This window comes from Ylistrum balloti, unplaced genomic scaffold (assembly GCF_031769215.1).
Source record: "Ylistrum balloti isolate Yb309-2 unplaced genomic scaffold, AGI_CSIRO_Ybal_v1 Utg369782, whole genome shotgun sequence".
NCBI lineage: Eukaryota > Metazoa > Mollusca > Bivalvia > Pectinida > Pectinidae > Ylistrum > Ylistrum balloti.
This window is the reverse complement of record NW_026781970.1, coordinates 2278933-2295964: the sequence shown is the minus strand read 5'-3', so window position 1 is coordinate 2295964 and position 17032 is coordinate 2278933. Positions and strand designations below refer to the sequence as shown.

Genomic DNA, 17032 nt, shown 5'->3' with positions numbered 1-17032 from the left:
ATAAATGTCGTATGTCTGTAGACCGAAGCTAGACATCACCAGACAATCCATGTATGACTGTCGTATGTCTGTAGACCAGAGGTAGACATCACCAGACAGTCCATGTATATCTGTCGTATGTCTGTAGACCAGAGCTAGACATCACCAGACAATCCATGTATGACTGTCGTATGTCTGTAGACCGGAGCTAGACATCACCAGACTGTCCATGTATGACTGTCGTATGTCTGTAGACCAGAGCTAGACATCACCAGACAATCCATGTATGACTGTCGTATGTCTGTAGACCAGAGCTAGACATCACCAGACAGTCCATGTATATCTGTCGTATGTCTGTAGACCAGAGCTAGACATCACCAGACAATCCATGTATGACTGTCGTATGTCTGTAGACCAGAGCTAGACATCACCAGACTGTCCATGTATGTCTGTCGTATGTCTGTAGACCGGAGCTAGACATCACCAGACTGTCCATGTATGACTGTCGTATGTCTGTAGACCGGAGCTAGACATCACCAGACTGTTCATGTATGACTGTCGTATATCTATAGACCAGAGCTAGACATCACCAGACAGTCCATGTATGACTGTCGTATGTCTGTAGACCGGAGCTAGACATCACCAGACAGTCCATGTATGACTACCGTATGTCTGTAGACCGGAGCTAGACATCACCAGACAGTCCATGTATGATTGTCGTATGTCTATAGACCAGAGCTAGACATCACCAGACTGTCCATGTATGACTGTCGTATGTCTGTAGACCGGAGCTAGACATCACCAGACTGTCCATGTATGACTGTCGTATGTCTGTAGACCAGAGCTAGACATCACCAGACAATCCATGTATGACTGTCGTATGTCTGTAGACCAGAGCTAGACATCACCAGACAGTCCATGTATATCTGTCGTATGTCTGTAGACCAGAGCTAGACATCACCAGACAATCCATGTATGACTGTCGTATGTCTGTAGACCAGAGCTAGACATCACCAGACTGTCCATGTATGTCTGTCGTATGTCTGTAGACCGGAGCTAGACATCACCAGACTGTCCATGTATGACTGTCGTATGTCTGTAGACCGGAGCTAGACATCACCAGACTGTTCATGTATGACTGTCGTATATCTATAGACCAGAGCTAGACATCACCAGACAGTCCATGTATGACTGTCGTATGTCTGTAGACCGGAGCTAGACATCACCAGACAGTCCATGTATGACTACCGTATGTCTGTAGACCGGAGCTAGACATCACCAGACAATCCATGTATGACTGTCGTATGCCTGTAGACCGGAGCTAGACATCACCAGACAGTCCATGTATGACTGTCGTATGTCTGTAGACCAGGGCTGGACATCACCAGACAATCCATGTATGACTGTCGTATGTCTGTAGACGGGAGCTAGACATCACCAGACAGTCCATGTGTGACTGTCGTATGTCTGTACGCCGGAGCTAGACATCACCAGACAGTCCATGTATGACTGTCGTGTGTCTGTAGGCCGGAGCTAGACATCACCAGACAGTCTATGTATGTCTGTCGTATATCTGTAGACCAGGGCTAGACATCATCAGACTGTTCATGTATGTCTGTCGTATATCTGTAGGCCGGAGCTAGACATCACCAGACAATCCATGTATGACTGTCGTATGTCTGTAGACGGGAGCTAGACATCACCAGACAGTCCATGTGTGACTGTCGTATGTCTGTAGGCCGGAGCTAGACATCACCAGACAGTCCATGTATGACTGTCGTATATCTTTAGTCCGGAGATAGACATCACCAGACAGTCCATGTATGACTGTCGTATGTCTGTAGGCGGGAGCTAGACATCACCAGACAGTCCATGTATGACTGTCGTATGTCTGTAGACCGGAGCTAGACATCACCAGACAATCCATGTATGACTGTCGTATGTCTGTAGACCGGAGCTAGACATCACCAGACAGTCCATGTATGACTGTCGTATGTCTGTAGACCAGGGCTGGACATCACCAGACAATCCATGTATGACTGTCGTATGTCTGTAGACGGGAGCTAGACATCACCAGACAGTCCATGTGTGACTGTCGTTTGTCTGTACGCCGGAGCTAGACATCACCAGACAGTCCATGTATGACTGTCGTGTGTCTGTAGGCCGGAGCTAGACATCACCAGACAGTCTATGTATGTCTGTCGTATATCTGTAGACCAGGGCTAGACATCACCAGACTGTTCATGTATGTCTGTCGTATATCTGTAGGCCGGAGCTAGACATCACCAGACAATCCATGTATGACTGTCGTATGTCTGTTGACGGGAGCTAGACATCACCAGACAGTCCATGTGTGACTGTCGTATGTCTGTAGGCCGGAGCTAGACATCACCAGACAGTCCATGTATGACTGTCGTATATCTTTAGTCCGGAGATAGACATCACCAGACAGTCCATGTATGACTGTCGTATGTCTGTAGACCGGAGCTAGACATCACCAGACAGTCCATGTATGACTGTCGTATGTCTGTAGGCCGGAGCTAGACATCACCAGACAGTCCATGTATGACTGTCGTATATCTTTAGTCCGGAGATAGACATCACCAGACAGTCCATGTATGACTGTCGTATGTCTGTAGACCGGAGCTAGACATCACCAGACAGTCCATGTATGACTGTCGTATGTCTGTAGGCCGGAGCTAGACATCACCAGACAGTCCATGTATGTCTGTCGTATATCTGTAGACCAGGGCTAGACATCACCAGACTGTTTATGTGTGACTGTCGTATGTCTGTAGGCCGGAGCTAGACATCACCAGACAGTCCATGTATGTCTGTCGTATATCTGTAGACCAGGGCTAGACATCACCAGACTGTTTATGTGTGACTGTCGTATGTCTGTAGGCCGGAGCTAGACATCACCAGACAGTCCATGTATGTCTGTCGTATATCTGTAGACCAGGGCTAGACATCACCAGACTGTTTATGTGTGACTGTCGTATGTCTGTAGGCCGTAGCTAGACATCACCAGACAGTCCATGTATGTCTGTCGTATATCTGTAGGCCGGAGCTAGACATCGCCAGACAGTCCATGTATGACTGTCGTATATCTTTAGACCGGAACTAATCATCACAAGTTGACAATGGTTAGTTTTGTGTTTTTCTGTCAATAACGAAGAGACATTGTGTGATGATATTTGTTCAGTTGTATACTGCGATGAATTGCCATCGATAGAAAGAAATATGTTATGTTCCAACTGGCGGTTTTCGGTAGTGCTAATTTGGTAACAAACTTTGAAAAAAGAACTTCCCCTCATGTTGTGGAAGGTTGAATGTGATTAATGATCTGTACTTATTTCCAAGGTCATAATGGTCAATTTTGTTAAAAGATTTCAATGTTTTATTTTTCTCTCTTTCAACAACCAAGTAGCACAGGCCGATGAAAAATGGTCAGTTGTACACCATGAATTGCTATCGAGAGTAACTCGAATAAAAATGTGTAAAGTGTCAACTTCCGGTTTTCGGCAGAGGTAAAATTTCAGAAGGCTTTTTTAGGTAACAATCTTTAAAGTTTGTTCTGAGGTTCAACCGTTGGGATCCAACTTGTCCAAAATGATTCTGAGATAGTCCTGACCAAGTATTACTATTTTTCTTTTCCAGTTCGACTGGTGCCATCGTATTGAAAATATTTATGAATGTTAAAAGTTATTCGAATGTTGATAACACTTGAACCTATAAATGTCTGATGGTTTTAAAAAACCTGTCAAATTGTCTATGACAACTTCTAGTCTATTTCTTTGACATGTTTGCTCCAATCGTTACCTACAGATTGTATATAGTTCACTACAACATAGATATCGATGTAATTACATTGTTGTATGGGCGTCGTCAAGTGAACGCGTCCGCCTTTTTTGTATCCGCAATAGTTCTATAGTTTCCTATTGAAAATCAATAACGTGAATGAAGATCGTTCTTATGCCTAGTCTGTTCTGTGGTCTGATCTTTAAACCTTAAAACTGTGATACAATCGGCGGTTTTCAGTCTATATCCAACAGAAACAAAGGAAATTAAATATGATGTATTTAAGATACTGATGTTGTAAATTGAATTCAGTTTGGTCCCGTTCCTTTCATACCTATATAAATATAAAGTACTCTTTATTGATACCATTTGGTTCTCTTACAAGATGTACGAATATTAGAACGGGATAAATCTGACATAAAACCAATATTATATGACACATATCAGCCGATCTCAAATTGAAATGATAAAAACTCTTTCGAACTTTGAACCAGGTTAGACAACAAACAAATCATAAAAGTCAATAAAAGAGCTGAAGTCGAGAAAATACAATAATAGCAAGTCGAATGAAATTAATTGACCAAAATCAACCTAAATTACGTTCCTGAGGAAAAATTCACCCAAAGGACATGGAGAGGATCACCTCAAATGATGTTATTCATGTGTAAACTTCACCCACAGTGTGTTAATCACAGGGAAAACAGACACCATGAACATTATGTCTGGAAATTCAATTAAGAAACGTTATTTCAGGAGATAAATACACCCAAGAACATTAGCCATCGGGAAATTTGCCCAAGAACGTTGGCCATGAGAAAAATAACCTAAAGCGATATCATCTCTGGTAAAAAAAACTTCACAGCACATAAATCAAAGGGAAAAAACACCCCAAGGACGTTATTCCAGTAGAAAAAACACCCCAAGGACGTTATTCCCGGAGAAAAAACACCCCAAGGATGTTATTCCAGTAGAAAAAACATCCCAAGGACGTTATTCCCGGAGAAAAAACACCCAAAGGATGTTATTCCAGTAGAAAAAAACACCCCAAGGATGTTATTCCAGTAGAAAAAACACCCCAAAGACGTTATTCCAGTAGAAAAAACACCCAAAGGATGTTATTCCAGTAGAAAAAACACCCCAAGGACGTTATTCCAGTAGAAAAAACACCCCAAGGATGTTATTCCTGGAGAAAAAACACCCAAAGGATGTTATTCCAGTAGAAAAAACACCCCAAGGATGTTATTCCAGTAGAAAAAAACACCCCAAGGATGTTATTCCTGGAGAAAAATCACAACAAGGATGTTATTCCAGGATAAATATAATCCCAATGACCCTATTCCTAGAGAAAATTATCACCCCGAGGACGTTATTCCTGTAGGAAAATAACCCCAAGGATGTTATTCCCAAAGAAACAACACCCCAGGGATGTTATTCCTGAAGAAACAACACCCCAGGGATGTTATTCCTGAAGAAACATAACCCCAAAGAGTTTATTCCCGGAAAAAAATTACCCCAAAGATTTTATCCCAAGAGAAATATCACCCCAAAGGATGTTATTCCTTGGGAAAATCGCTCCAAATGACGTCATTCCTTGGGGAAATCGCTCCAAATGACGTCATTCCTTGGGAAAATCGCTCCAAATGACGTCATTCCTTGGGAAAATCGCTCCAAATGACGTCATTCCTTGGGGAAATCGTTCCAAATGACGTCATTCCCATGGACAATGAACACAAAGGACGTTGTACCAGGAGAACTATTGTTCAGTACAAAAGGCACACATTGAACCTTTCAATACAAATCTAGAGTAAGATACAGAAGAGTCGAATAAGACCAAAAAATCCTCGAAAAGGACGACATTCCTGGGGGGAAATCATCCCCAAATCCCATCTCTCCTGGGCGAAAACGTAGAACTTATTATAACAATTACAAGGATTTGCACAATGTGCTTGATACTTGATACAAAACATCGATTGTTATTTTCCCAGGTCATCATTATCAAAAGGTGAACAAACTCACAGGGGAGCAAATTCAATACTTCGTGTAAACAACATTCTGTTATTTCAGAAGTGATATGGAGGCCGTTTTTACCACTAAAGCAAAACTGGAGAATTCCCTGACTAATGTTTCGTTATATAGAAAAGAAGGAAATTCAGCGAACCATCACTGAGTCATGTTGACACGTCCCGTGCCTCCGGATGCTTTCAATTATTGATTGATGGATGGCAATTTCCTTAGGTAATCTAACAACATTCAATACAATATCGTTTGTTGGAATATCTATGACATCCCAAAGCGTATCGTACTGTGGAATGGTTCAGAGAGCTGACATATTATAAAATATAGAATTGTTTAAGTGTGGAGTCTGAAATCGATGGTAAATTTGTGATGTTTTCGAATGTATAATTTAATAATTTATCAAACCTGAATAGAACTACCAATGCCGATCAATGTTTTCCAGGGTGTCCCATGTCAACCGAATCGCTGACGAGAGGCAAGCAGACGTAGATACATACGTGGCTGGGTGGCGGGAATACACACGCGCAGGTGTAGGCCAGGTGTATTGAGTTGCGGTGTTGCTCGTCTTCGTCTCCGGCTTCATCTGTCGGTATCAATATGTAGGACCTATTTGGAAAGAAGATACCTCAAATAATTATTGTTATATCATCTAGTGAAGATTACAAACGAAAACAACGATAGTTTAACGTGGTGAATTATCCATCATGGGTAAACAAGACAAGGGAGGATGGTGTCGCACCATCATGAAGATTATGTTCTCCCATGTCGGACTGTGTGGTTTGGTAGCTCTTTATTGTGCCGCTGGAGGATTCATCTTCGAACATCTCGAAAAGTCCAACGAAGAACAGATCTGCTATGACACTTACAAGGAATACATTGTAATGGAAAATGACTCTCTCTCCAAGATACAACAGTTAGTGGAAGACTACGAAGGCAATCCGGACAAATCTACATTGAAGTTCCAGCTGCAAGGAATCCTACAGATCTATCGCGACAACAGTATTAACATTGGTTATGACGGCGGGAACTGCTCCGCTTACGGACTGGAGGACGGACCAAAGTACAAATGGTCTTGGTCAGGAGCATTCTTCTTCTCTGTTACTGTGATCTCGACCATCGGTGAGTGACACCTACAGCGGGCTTCCTTTTCTTGTCTAACCCAATGCTTGCCATTTATAATCATCTGTCTTTGAACGACCACGTACCAGTTTCCGTTAGTTTGACATTCTTCACTGTAGCGATTAGTTACCTAGACTTGTACATAATTCTCTTCTTATTTTGACATAATTGGCTTTCATGAATCAACTTGATTTCGTTTATTTGATACATTGAACTGTATTCTATAGTACTTAGCTTTTGCTCTACATATTTTAACTCGCTGCATGCGGTTAATTTTGAGATGTATAGGTAACTTTATAACCTCACAGGACGTACATTTTTATTTCTGATTTCTCTCTGGCCAGTGAAGGAAAGCGAGATTAATATACCTTCACAAGTATATTATGTATATCATAAATATCATACTTTAGTGATGAAATAACCTTTTTTTCTTTATGTTTACAAAGGCACAGGTAGATCGTGTATTCAGCGTTTTTGCGCGGTAAAACCTTGCTCAATTAAGGGGAATTCCGATTATCATATTCTGCACTATTTTCCCCCAACGAGTTTCCCTAAAATGTTAACATTTTAAAAATAAATAGGACATAATAAATCTCTCCTCTCTTTAAAGAAAATGCAATCTAGTATGCGTGATAGATAATAGATCCTGCTCTTTTCTTACACCTGGAAATACAGGTGAAACAATGGCAGAAGAGATCTGTAATTAGCCAATCCATGAAAAGAACAGTAAAACATGTTTTCTTCTCAATTTGATAAGAATTCGATATGGTTGTAGAACAGGATTTAATATGCCATATCAACGTTGTGTATAATGCAGATCAAATCTTGATATGTATGCAGATAATTTATTTATAGTGACATATTTAGAAACATTTTAAAATGAAGCGATGCACACCAAAAAGTAGTTACTTTAATTTTCATCGCACTTCAAAAAAACCGACACACTGGAACATGAATTGTCGACTTCTGATACCCAGTTTCATCGATTGTAATCCAAATTGATTTGTTGTCTTTTGTCAAACCCCTCCCTCTTCATGGATGTAGCAATGACATATGTGTTACCTTTTGTTTGATTTCATCAGTGTTTCTAAAATATTCTGGTATGTGGCATTTGAAGAGGAAATGGAAAACACTTTAATTCAGTGTCGGTTAAGTAAATTGCACAAGAAAACTCCGGATACCACGGAATCTTATAAAAAAAAAACATTCGTATAACGATTAAGTGTAACACAGAAGGCATTATGAAAAAGATATCAGAAAAAATGGACAACAAATTTCAAATTAGGACTGATACGTATGAAGGCCAATCTTACTGACATTTGATGTCCTAAACTTCAGACGATATCTCCATCAAATAATGACATAACTGATGAAGCTGATAAATCGAATACATCCTAAACTTTAGTTTTCCATTGGCAAGAGATCTGATGAAAATAAGCACTATCTCCAGAATTTCCAACGATAACTCTTTTTATCAACATTTATCTACCCAACAAGAGAGATGTATCCTTACCTTCAGGGGGTATTTTGTTTCATCATTGAGATTTCTTATAAAACTAATTGGATGTTAAGTACACTGCATGTGACATATCTTGACATAAATAAATTATCTGATGAACTTTTGGGATACATCCTTTAGGTCAGTCGAGACCTTTCGCAATTAATGAGATATCCGATAATCTGAGAAGAATCCTAAATTCTTCAATTAAGCCGTTTCCGTATAAGCGATGTCTGATTAACAATAGGGATATATCATATTTCATTTCAAGGCATCTCTAAACCATTTCTTTTATTTTTATCTGTTTCTTTCCGATAAATCTCCCGTTTAAAGACTTCTCTGTTACATTTTAAAACGTGTGTGTTCTTTGAGTTATATATATATATATATATATATTTTTAAATCGGTATAATTCTACCTTCAGATATCTCTGAAATATCTTGAATACCTTTACACGCTCTTCAATGTTTCGCTCTGTTTAGCTCTCTTATCGTAACGAAAATGGTTTTAAAGGCAATTATTTAGGTTCACCATGTAGTTCGCATCATGCCATAACGGTTACACGAAACTTGCATCGTAACCAAGCCGAGTTAATTCACGATATTACGAATCAATATCTTTGTACTTAAAAACAAGTGTTATTGCATCATTGCTGTAGCACTTTACGTTTCATTCACTTATCTCAAATAATGGTTTCAATATATGGTTTCCATAAAAACACAACATTTTCATCGATGTATTCTACTGAGTGACGCAAATTTCCCATATCGGTTTACGCTACAAAGGATTAACCTTATCGCACTCGATATCATTACATAGATCTGTGGTAAAATGTTTCTCTTTGCTGTTTTAGACAATGATATAACAACATATGGTAGGAAATCGATGCAAACAGTGGCCATATCGAAAGTGATATCAATTTATTATGTGTCATTTTTAGATTTAATATTTTAGGATCGTTATTTGAAGTAGAATGATAGTATACAGTAGACGTCTCATCATTTTTACTTAATGATTTCATTTCAACCGCGACTGGATTCATTTGAAATACGATTAAAATTGAAGTTGACTGCTCATTTATCGCCCCCAACCTTCCCCTGAACACATCTTGATTAATTTTCGGCGAGTACCAAACGATGTAAAATGTTTTTGACCAAGCTGATGACAATATTCCTATTGACGGCATCATAAGCTGGCAAATCATTAAAGCGGCTATTACTTAGATCTCAACATCGGGAAATGGAAAATTCGGCTATGAATAATAAAATATATCCATAATAAAGCGATACACGCGCCTATGACGTCAATTTGTTTTTTTTTTTGTTTTTTTTTACATATTTTCGGCGTCAGAACATGGTTTATCTTGCCTATTGTTTATAAACATGTTCACGCTCGGTTTATTACGAAGAAAAAATGGACTACGGGGTAAAAAAATGCACGTCTTGTGTATGACACTTGCTTTTGTGCCTTTCTGCTTCTTCTTGTTTACAATAATGATTCTATAGTGTTATAATATATAATTTTTAACAATCAATCTTAGAAATTCGTTTCGTTTTGGCTTTGTCGTGCGAGAATTATCTATGTCAATCGCGGGCGCTAAACTGATGGGCCCCAAAGGAGGTAAATACAATCGGAAAAGTAAAAAAAAAACTCATTGTGCAGAAATGCACAGGAATTGATACTTTGTCTGTACACATTAATAGATATTGCACTGTTTATTATGGATGTTATGTTTATCATAACGGTTGTTATTCTTACAGTAACACCAGTACACATAGAACGAATACCTCCAATTGGGCCCAACCTTGCCGTCAACAACAAACACACGTTGTCGATAGTAAATTCAAGCGAATGACACAACTATTTTCATACAACATTTATCAGATAACAATTAAGTAGTGTTGTTTATAACATATTCACGCGTCAAACACTGGATATTGGATTATAATTAATGACAGGCGGATACGTTGTAATTAAAGGGTTGACGTTATGCTAACCAGTCAAGCAGCAGCTTCGCAAATTCCGAATCCGTATTCAGTCCAAGATCCTCCTCCATCTTTCGCGATCTATCGCTCTCCTGTCTATTATAAATTCTTGCCTGTCCTTTTCTGGTCTGACTTCTTCCTCTATCGATTTCTAGCACTTTCTGCAAGGTAACTATTTGCGTACGCCATATTGCTTCTTTCTAGGCTTATACGCATGCGCAGCATCAGGGTTACGATCGGTAATGTATGAATTAGATCAGGACCGCAATGTTTACATTCTTTATTTTTTAGATATCAATAAAAATTGGTTGCGGTGACTTTTAATTTTAGTAATTAACAGAAAGTCTTAGTTTTGTAACATACTATTGGAAAATAGAACGCTTTCTATCGTTTTCTCGTAGTGTTTTTTTAACACTATAGTCGCTTTAATTGTTTGAACTTTGAAGTCAATGTTTACATTGGAAATTAAATTTTCAATCAGGTGATATTAAAATTCTGGTTTACTGGTCGTTAAAAGGGAAAACGGGTATTACACAAATTATACTTAATTCTAAACCAAACTACGAGAGAAAGAATACGCCTACTTGTCTTGGAATTTGCATTTCCATTTTTTTATTTTAAAAATGTAAATCAGTTAATTTTAGACATGACAAAACTACCTTACTATGTCAATATTTCCGAGATGTGGCTTCCATTGGCTACCAAAGCGATCTGACGAAATTTGCAAGTGATCTGTGGTTAAAAGTTCTTTATTTTTAATAATTAAACTGTCAGGCTACAGCCGATATAAAAACAGCAGTCTTTGATTTTGTTGACTCCTAATCAATATTTCGTGGGCGTTAGTTAGGCTGTTGATGAGTACAAAGTGTTTGTATCAACCGTTTTAATATCCGAAATTTCGGTGTTATTTTTAGAAGCTTCGTTTCTTTTAATAGTAAAATCACATATCAGGGACACTATTTATCGACTATTTTTTTCTTTCTTTTTTTTAAGAGTTCTCGAAATAATACTAAATGTATGGAAGGTAGTCTTGATAACATCAAAACCGAATACAGAAAGGTTCTGGTAAGATTATTTGTTTTAAGCGGAACGATGTAGTGTCGTTTACTTATTTACTCTGACTCTCACGGCAGGTTAATGATAAAATTTGGTTGTGTTTGTCACGTTGAAACCCGTGTTAAAACTGTAGTGTCATCACGATTTCTGTATCATGGTATATGAGAAGGTGAATTTAGCGCACTACTGCACGCGATAAAATCAATGATACCCAAACGGAGACTCGTTTGATCAGGATATAACTTTTTTTTATTTATGATATAAAAAAACTTTTATATGACGTTAGATACTGGAAGAACGCAATGCGTCAGACAAACAAACAAATCAATATCCTATATCACAAACAAAGGGCGGTAAAATTTTGATTTAATATTTGAAATTTGTTTACAATGTTAGAGAAAAACAGTGTTTTTTTCGCTAGGCTGAGAATGGTAGAATATGGTAAGAATATATACATTGGAAATAAAACAAACTCTAAAGAAATAAATTGAGTAAAGAAATTATCGAATGAATAAATAACATAAATATTTCGGTTGATCATGGAATTTTGTTTATACTGTTACCGATTTTTCAAAACAATTCATAAAGACAACCACAAATGAATGTTATTTTCAATACGTTCAGCCGACATTTTGTTTCTAAGTTAAAAAAATATATATATCCGTGTGACCTTACCTGTCTCAGGAATTTGAATCAAGTAATCAATCAATCCAGTGATGAATATTCCTGAGAGCAACAGTAAACAGCAGAAAATGAGGATAAGATATAACATCCACTGTTTATCACAACGTAACTTTACTTTTCCGTACAATTAAGATTGTTATATAGATAACAGCATTCCTAAAATAACATGATAGATCTCTGTGTAGTGACTAAATGTTTCATGAAGATGGTGAAAGATAATTTTGTCATATAAAACTAAAAATATATTGATGAGAAAAAGGGGAGATCCCCATAAATGTAACAAACTATACAGCGTCATTTATAGCTGGTTTGTGCCGAATAGATAAGCTATATGAAGTTGTATGAGGAATTCAGTTTGATCAAATACCAAACTGAATCTGCATATGTAACAGCTGGGTCGCTGGAACGTTTATCTTAGATCGGGCTGACGTATTCATACCGCTTGGTTTGTTATAAAATTATCTTGACATACAAATTATCATTAAAAGTCTCCAATTACCCAAATAACAATAATATATATTAATGTTTTGAAATGCATGCTGCAATAAAGTTGTTTGAGGAATAAAACTTTAACCCATCAGGATCAGAGCACGTCCTGGTCACAAGGCAATCGATAACCTACGTCACTTCCTGTAAATTAAAAATAGATTCCCGATGTGGGCTTATGGCATCGAAACTGTTTTGGATTTTATTTTATTCTGACTGAATGTTGATTAAATTTCCTGTAAAGTGACATAAGTGTGCATATTTCTGATCAGATAGGGCTCGCTTTCTGGCGGTACATATTTCATACAATCTACAAATTATTTCCAATTAAGTAACAAATCGCCTGTTTATTTTACTACTGACCACAGTCAGTCCATGTTTAGGGTTTATATGGCGGTGAGAGGGGAGGCCGTTCATTTTCCTCTTTATATGACGGAACACCCGCATATTATGTCGATCCAATGTTCCATTCGATGTGCGTACCATGATGTAATACAATGGTCATGTCTGAATTTGAAATGATAAATCAAAGGTTCGGATTACCCAATATGATGACAAATTTACCGGATATTGATCTCCGGCTTGGTATAACAATACCTGCTTCCCAACACTAATACCAATTTATATTCATGATATTCATACACTTGTTTACTTCATCCGGATAACAAACTTTTAATGACAGGGGATATATTGAGATGTCAGGAGAAAAAATCCAAAATGGCGGTACCTGTCTATCACAAGGACTCTGCATAATAAAAAAAAGAGAAAGTGGCGACATAGGTTTTGAAATAAGATAATCAATAACGGATAAGAGACTTAACGTTTCGGGCTTCACTGGTGTATATAGAATAATTAATGAATTCTAACGTGCAGTTGGGCAAAACGTAGGTATATTATGTACCCAAGGGGAGATATCGATTGTTAGTACTCGATTAGTGGATTCAAAGACTTAACAGAGCTTGTTATTAGAACGACACTGAAGTAGTACATTTAGTGTCATATTTATATTGAGTATTGTGTTTTAAACATTGATAGATATTATTGATTTTTATTGAATCTCTGAATGGTAACTTATTGGGATTATTCCAGATAAAACGTGATTGATTTGCCCAGGATAGTATTCACTTTTTTGTCTTTTGCACAATCTAGAAGATATCAGGTAGAACACACACTCTTGGTGGACTTCCAAAAATTTCGCCGTAACCTTCATGCCTCGTTTCAGTTCAATCGTATACTTGAAGTTCTCTGAAATTTTGGAATTACCGCACCTCCCCATCGGTGTTATCACATTTACTTCTCATCGATTTTTGTTTTTCTCAGTCGCCTAGGACCTTTGGCATCTCGACAAAAATCTGTATCGTGCTATTTAATACACAATGTGGCTAAACTATTTATAATTCTTTATCTGTATTGTGTTATTCACCTTTGTGACCTTTTGTACAATTTCCAAAGATAGAAGATGCTATATAAACTTTATTTATTTTACAACAATTGTGAAACAATTTATTTCTACTTATACTAATCACTCCTGTTGGCACTTGTAAGTGTGAAAGGAAACCGGTGTCCCCGGCGTCTCCGGAAAAACCCAAGTAGTCGGGACCCTTACCTTTTCACGTCCGTTCCAGGAGTCGAACCCCGGACGGCTTCGTGATAGGCGAGTGCGTTACCACTGCGCCACCCGACCACCCGTAGATATGATAAAGCGCTACGTTATCATTATCAAACTATCATATATAGGCTTCATTGGTCTTTTACTGAAATTTTACATGTAATTAGTGCTTAATATCACTAATTAATGATAGTTCCCTACCTTAAGATACTTGCATATTAAAGAAGCAAGGTAACATTAAACATTGCTATTTCCACTACGGGCAAAGAACGTTTTACTTCACTTTTATATATGGTTTATGGTGAATGAATACGCTTCGAGGAGTGAATTGTGCATAGTTTCATACACAGTCAACAATGAAAAAATACTGGCATGTCAACAAAACAGAATTAAAAACGATACGAAAAAAATTAGTCTTTGTTAAGCGTAAAATTAACACAAGGTCATCGTCATAGAATAATATGAATTATCGACTTTTCCCATAATTTCTCTTTGCAGGGTACGGCCATATAGCTCCAAAGACGTTCTGGGGAAGGCTGGTGTGCATAGCGTATGCGGTGCTGGGTATTCCATTGATGTTGCTTTGTCTTGCTAACATTGGGGACGCATTGGCGGATGTATTCCGTTTTATATATGCGAAGATATTTTGCTGTGGTTGGTGCAGAAAGAAAGAAAAGCCCAACAAAGTCGTCAAGATCAAACCTACGGAAAGCGAGCCTCCCAACTGGAGCGAGAAATCGCGCATTGTCAAGAACCCACCAAACCTGCACTCAGAACCTCAGAGCATCAAGGACAATCTAGATAAGGTTGACGATCAATGTGACAACAATGTCAAGGTCGTTCCGATGAATATGAAGAACGCCAGTGCAAGAGTTCAACAAAGTCCCCCACCAAAACAGTCCAATTATGAAAGCGATTCTGACGATGACGACGATGATGACGATGACATCGATAGTAACATCACAATTCCTCTGACTGTGACCATGGTCGTAATAGGAACCTACATTTTGGGCGGTGCCGTGTTGTTTGGACTGTGGGAAGGGTGGGATACTCTCCAATCATCCTACTTCTGCTTTATCACACTCAGCACCATCGGCTTTGGTGACGTAGTTCCGGGAACAGATTTCGACAATCCGAGAGCGCATGCTCAGCTTGTTCTTGGCGCTATATACGTCATGTTCGGAATGGCTATTCTTTCCATGTGCTTCACACTGATGCAAGACGAGATTATCTCCAAATGCAAATGGATTGGACAAAAGCTTGGCCTGATCGATAAAGATGAGGATGCTGACTGAGATCTACTACTGTACAGCGAACAAGTGTGAATCCTTGTGTCCCTCTAGTCAACATCAAAGTGCCATTCGTCATATCCTTGACAAATATTTTGGACTTTCTGTTTAAGCCTCAAAACTCACGACTCTATCTATTGCAAATCAGAAGTATTGTTGTAGTGAAATCTGTTACAGATAGATCTTCTACATTTATTCGTTACCGCTAATCATGCACTCTAGTATTTTTCAGTAGGATATTTTCGAACCTAACATAATAAAATGTATACGACTCTCAACAGAAAAAATGACGCAGACATGTCAGAATGATTAGAATAGTTTCAACATGATAAACTGTAAAAAAAACATTCATCAATGAATACAAACACACTGCAATCGTTCATGGACAAAAAATCATTGAAATATAAAATATTTTAAGAACTAAGTAAAATTTGTGAAAATTGAATTATTTTAAGAGCATGATTAGTTACCTACTACCGTCATACAAAGCTAGCGTCGTATGGAAATATATCCAGCAGTGTTAATTTGGTAACGTTTCATTACAGTCTAGTATTAAAGACTTGTGACATGGAAATTTATATATGCTGGTAAATGACTTGGTTATTTTATAAACACATGTGGTACTTGTATCTGTGTGTTAAATGTCACAATATTTTGTAATATTTATCACAATTACTGCTGACCTTAACGGTATAATTATTTCTCAAGATGTATGTTAATATACTGCTTTATATGTACATGGGAGAATTTCTTAATTTAGTTTCTTGTCGTTGGCCTGTAAGTTTATATTTTTGCATTGTTTTATTCTTCGGACAAAATTCAAATTTTAGATAATATTTGACTATATGTATATTTTTGCATATTATACGATTTTTAAAAAAAATAGTATGAATTTGACATCGGTTCAATATTTTGTGAACATGCTACTAAGTAGAGTATGGTCTTTGTCCTCGTTTTCTTGCAGACAGTATGATATGATTTTATTAATGACGATTGCTATTACGCTGTTCGTAGAAATCTGATATTTTTCGTCGTGATAAATGGCTAGATGGGATATTTAATTCAAAACGATTTAAAACAAAAAATAGTAGCTTATGTTAAAATTATAGATGTATTTTATGTATTTAAGTGCATGCCAGTGAAAAATAGTGATTAATACATAAATACTTTTATTTGATAAATCTTTTTTTAATGCACAGAAATAAATATGTGAAAGAGAAAAATAATCACGTTGATCATATATGGTATTTTTCCACCACGTAAAAATGCATAAGTACATTTAAAACCAGAAAGAAAAGTAAAGAAGTCAAGCAAAATTACTGATCTAAAAATTACTTAATCCTTTTTCGTATGTAAATATTTTATACTTTGTAGAATGTGTACAGTGCTTTGTATATAAAAGGCGACGATGTAATTATTACGACTGATGCTAAGGGTTTCCTAGATTTCGTTGTTAGTCTTGTTTTGTACTCAACATTTTCGATTTGGCATTATTCAATATTGTGTATAT

At 37.5% G+C, this 17032-nt stretch overlaps 1 protein-coding gene across 1 annotated transcript; it reads left to right on the top strand.

The window, feature by feature from the left end:
* The first annotated feature begins 6500 nt into the window (after positions 1–6500).
* On the top strand, positions 6501–15528 carry LOC132544219 (potassium channel subfamily K member 18-like). The gene is made up of 2 exons (XM_060207792.1): positions 6501–6915; positions 14732–15528. Exons 1-2 carry the CDS (start codon positions 6501–6503, stop codon positions 15526–15528), a joined length of 1212 nt encoding a protein of 403 aa, XP_060063775.1.
* The last annotated feature ends 1504 nt before the right edge of the window (positions 15529–17032 follow it).

Excerpts from the sequence above, each read along its gene's own strand:
- LOC132544219 (XM_060207792.1), top strand. The coding sequence starts at position 6,501 with ATGGGTAAACAAGACAAGGGAGGATGGTGTCGCACCATCATGAAGATT. Across the intron at positions 6,916-14,731 it reads TACTGTGATCTCGACCATCG|GGTACGGCCATATAGCTCCA; the intron begins GTGAGTGACACC and ends TTCTCTTTGCAG.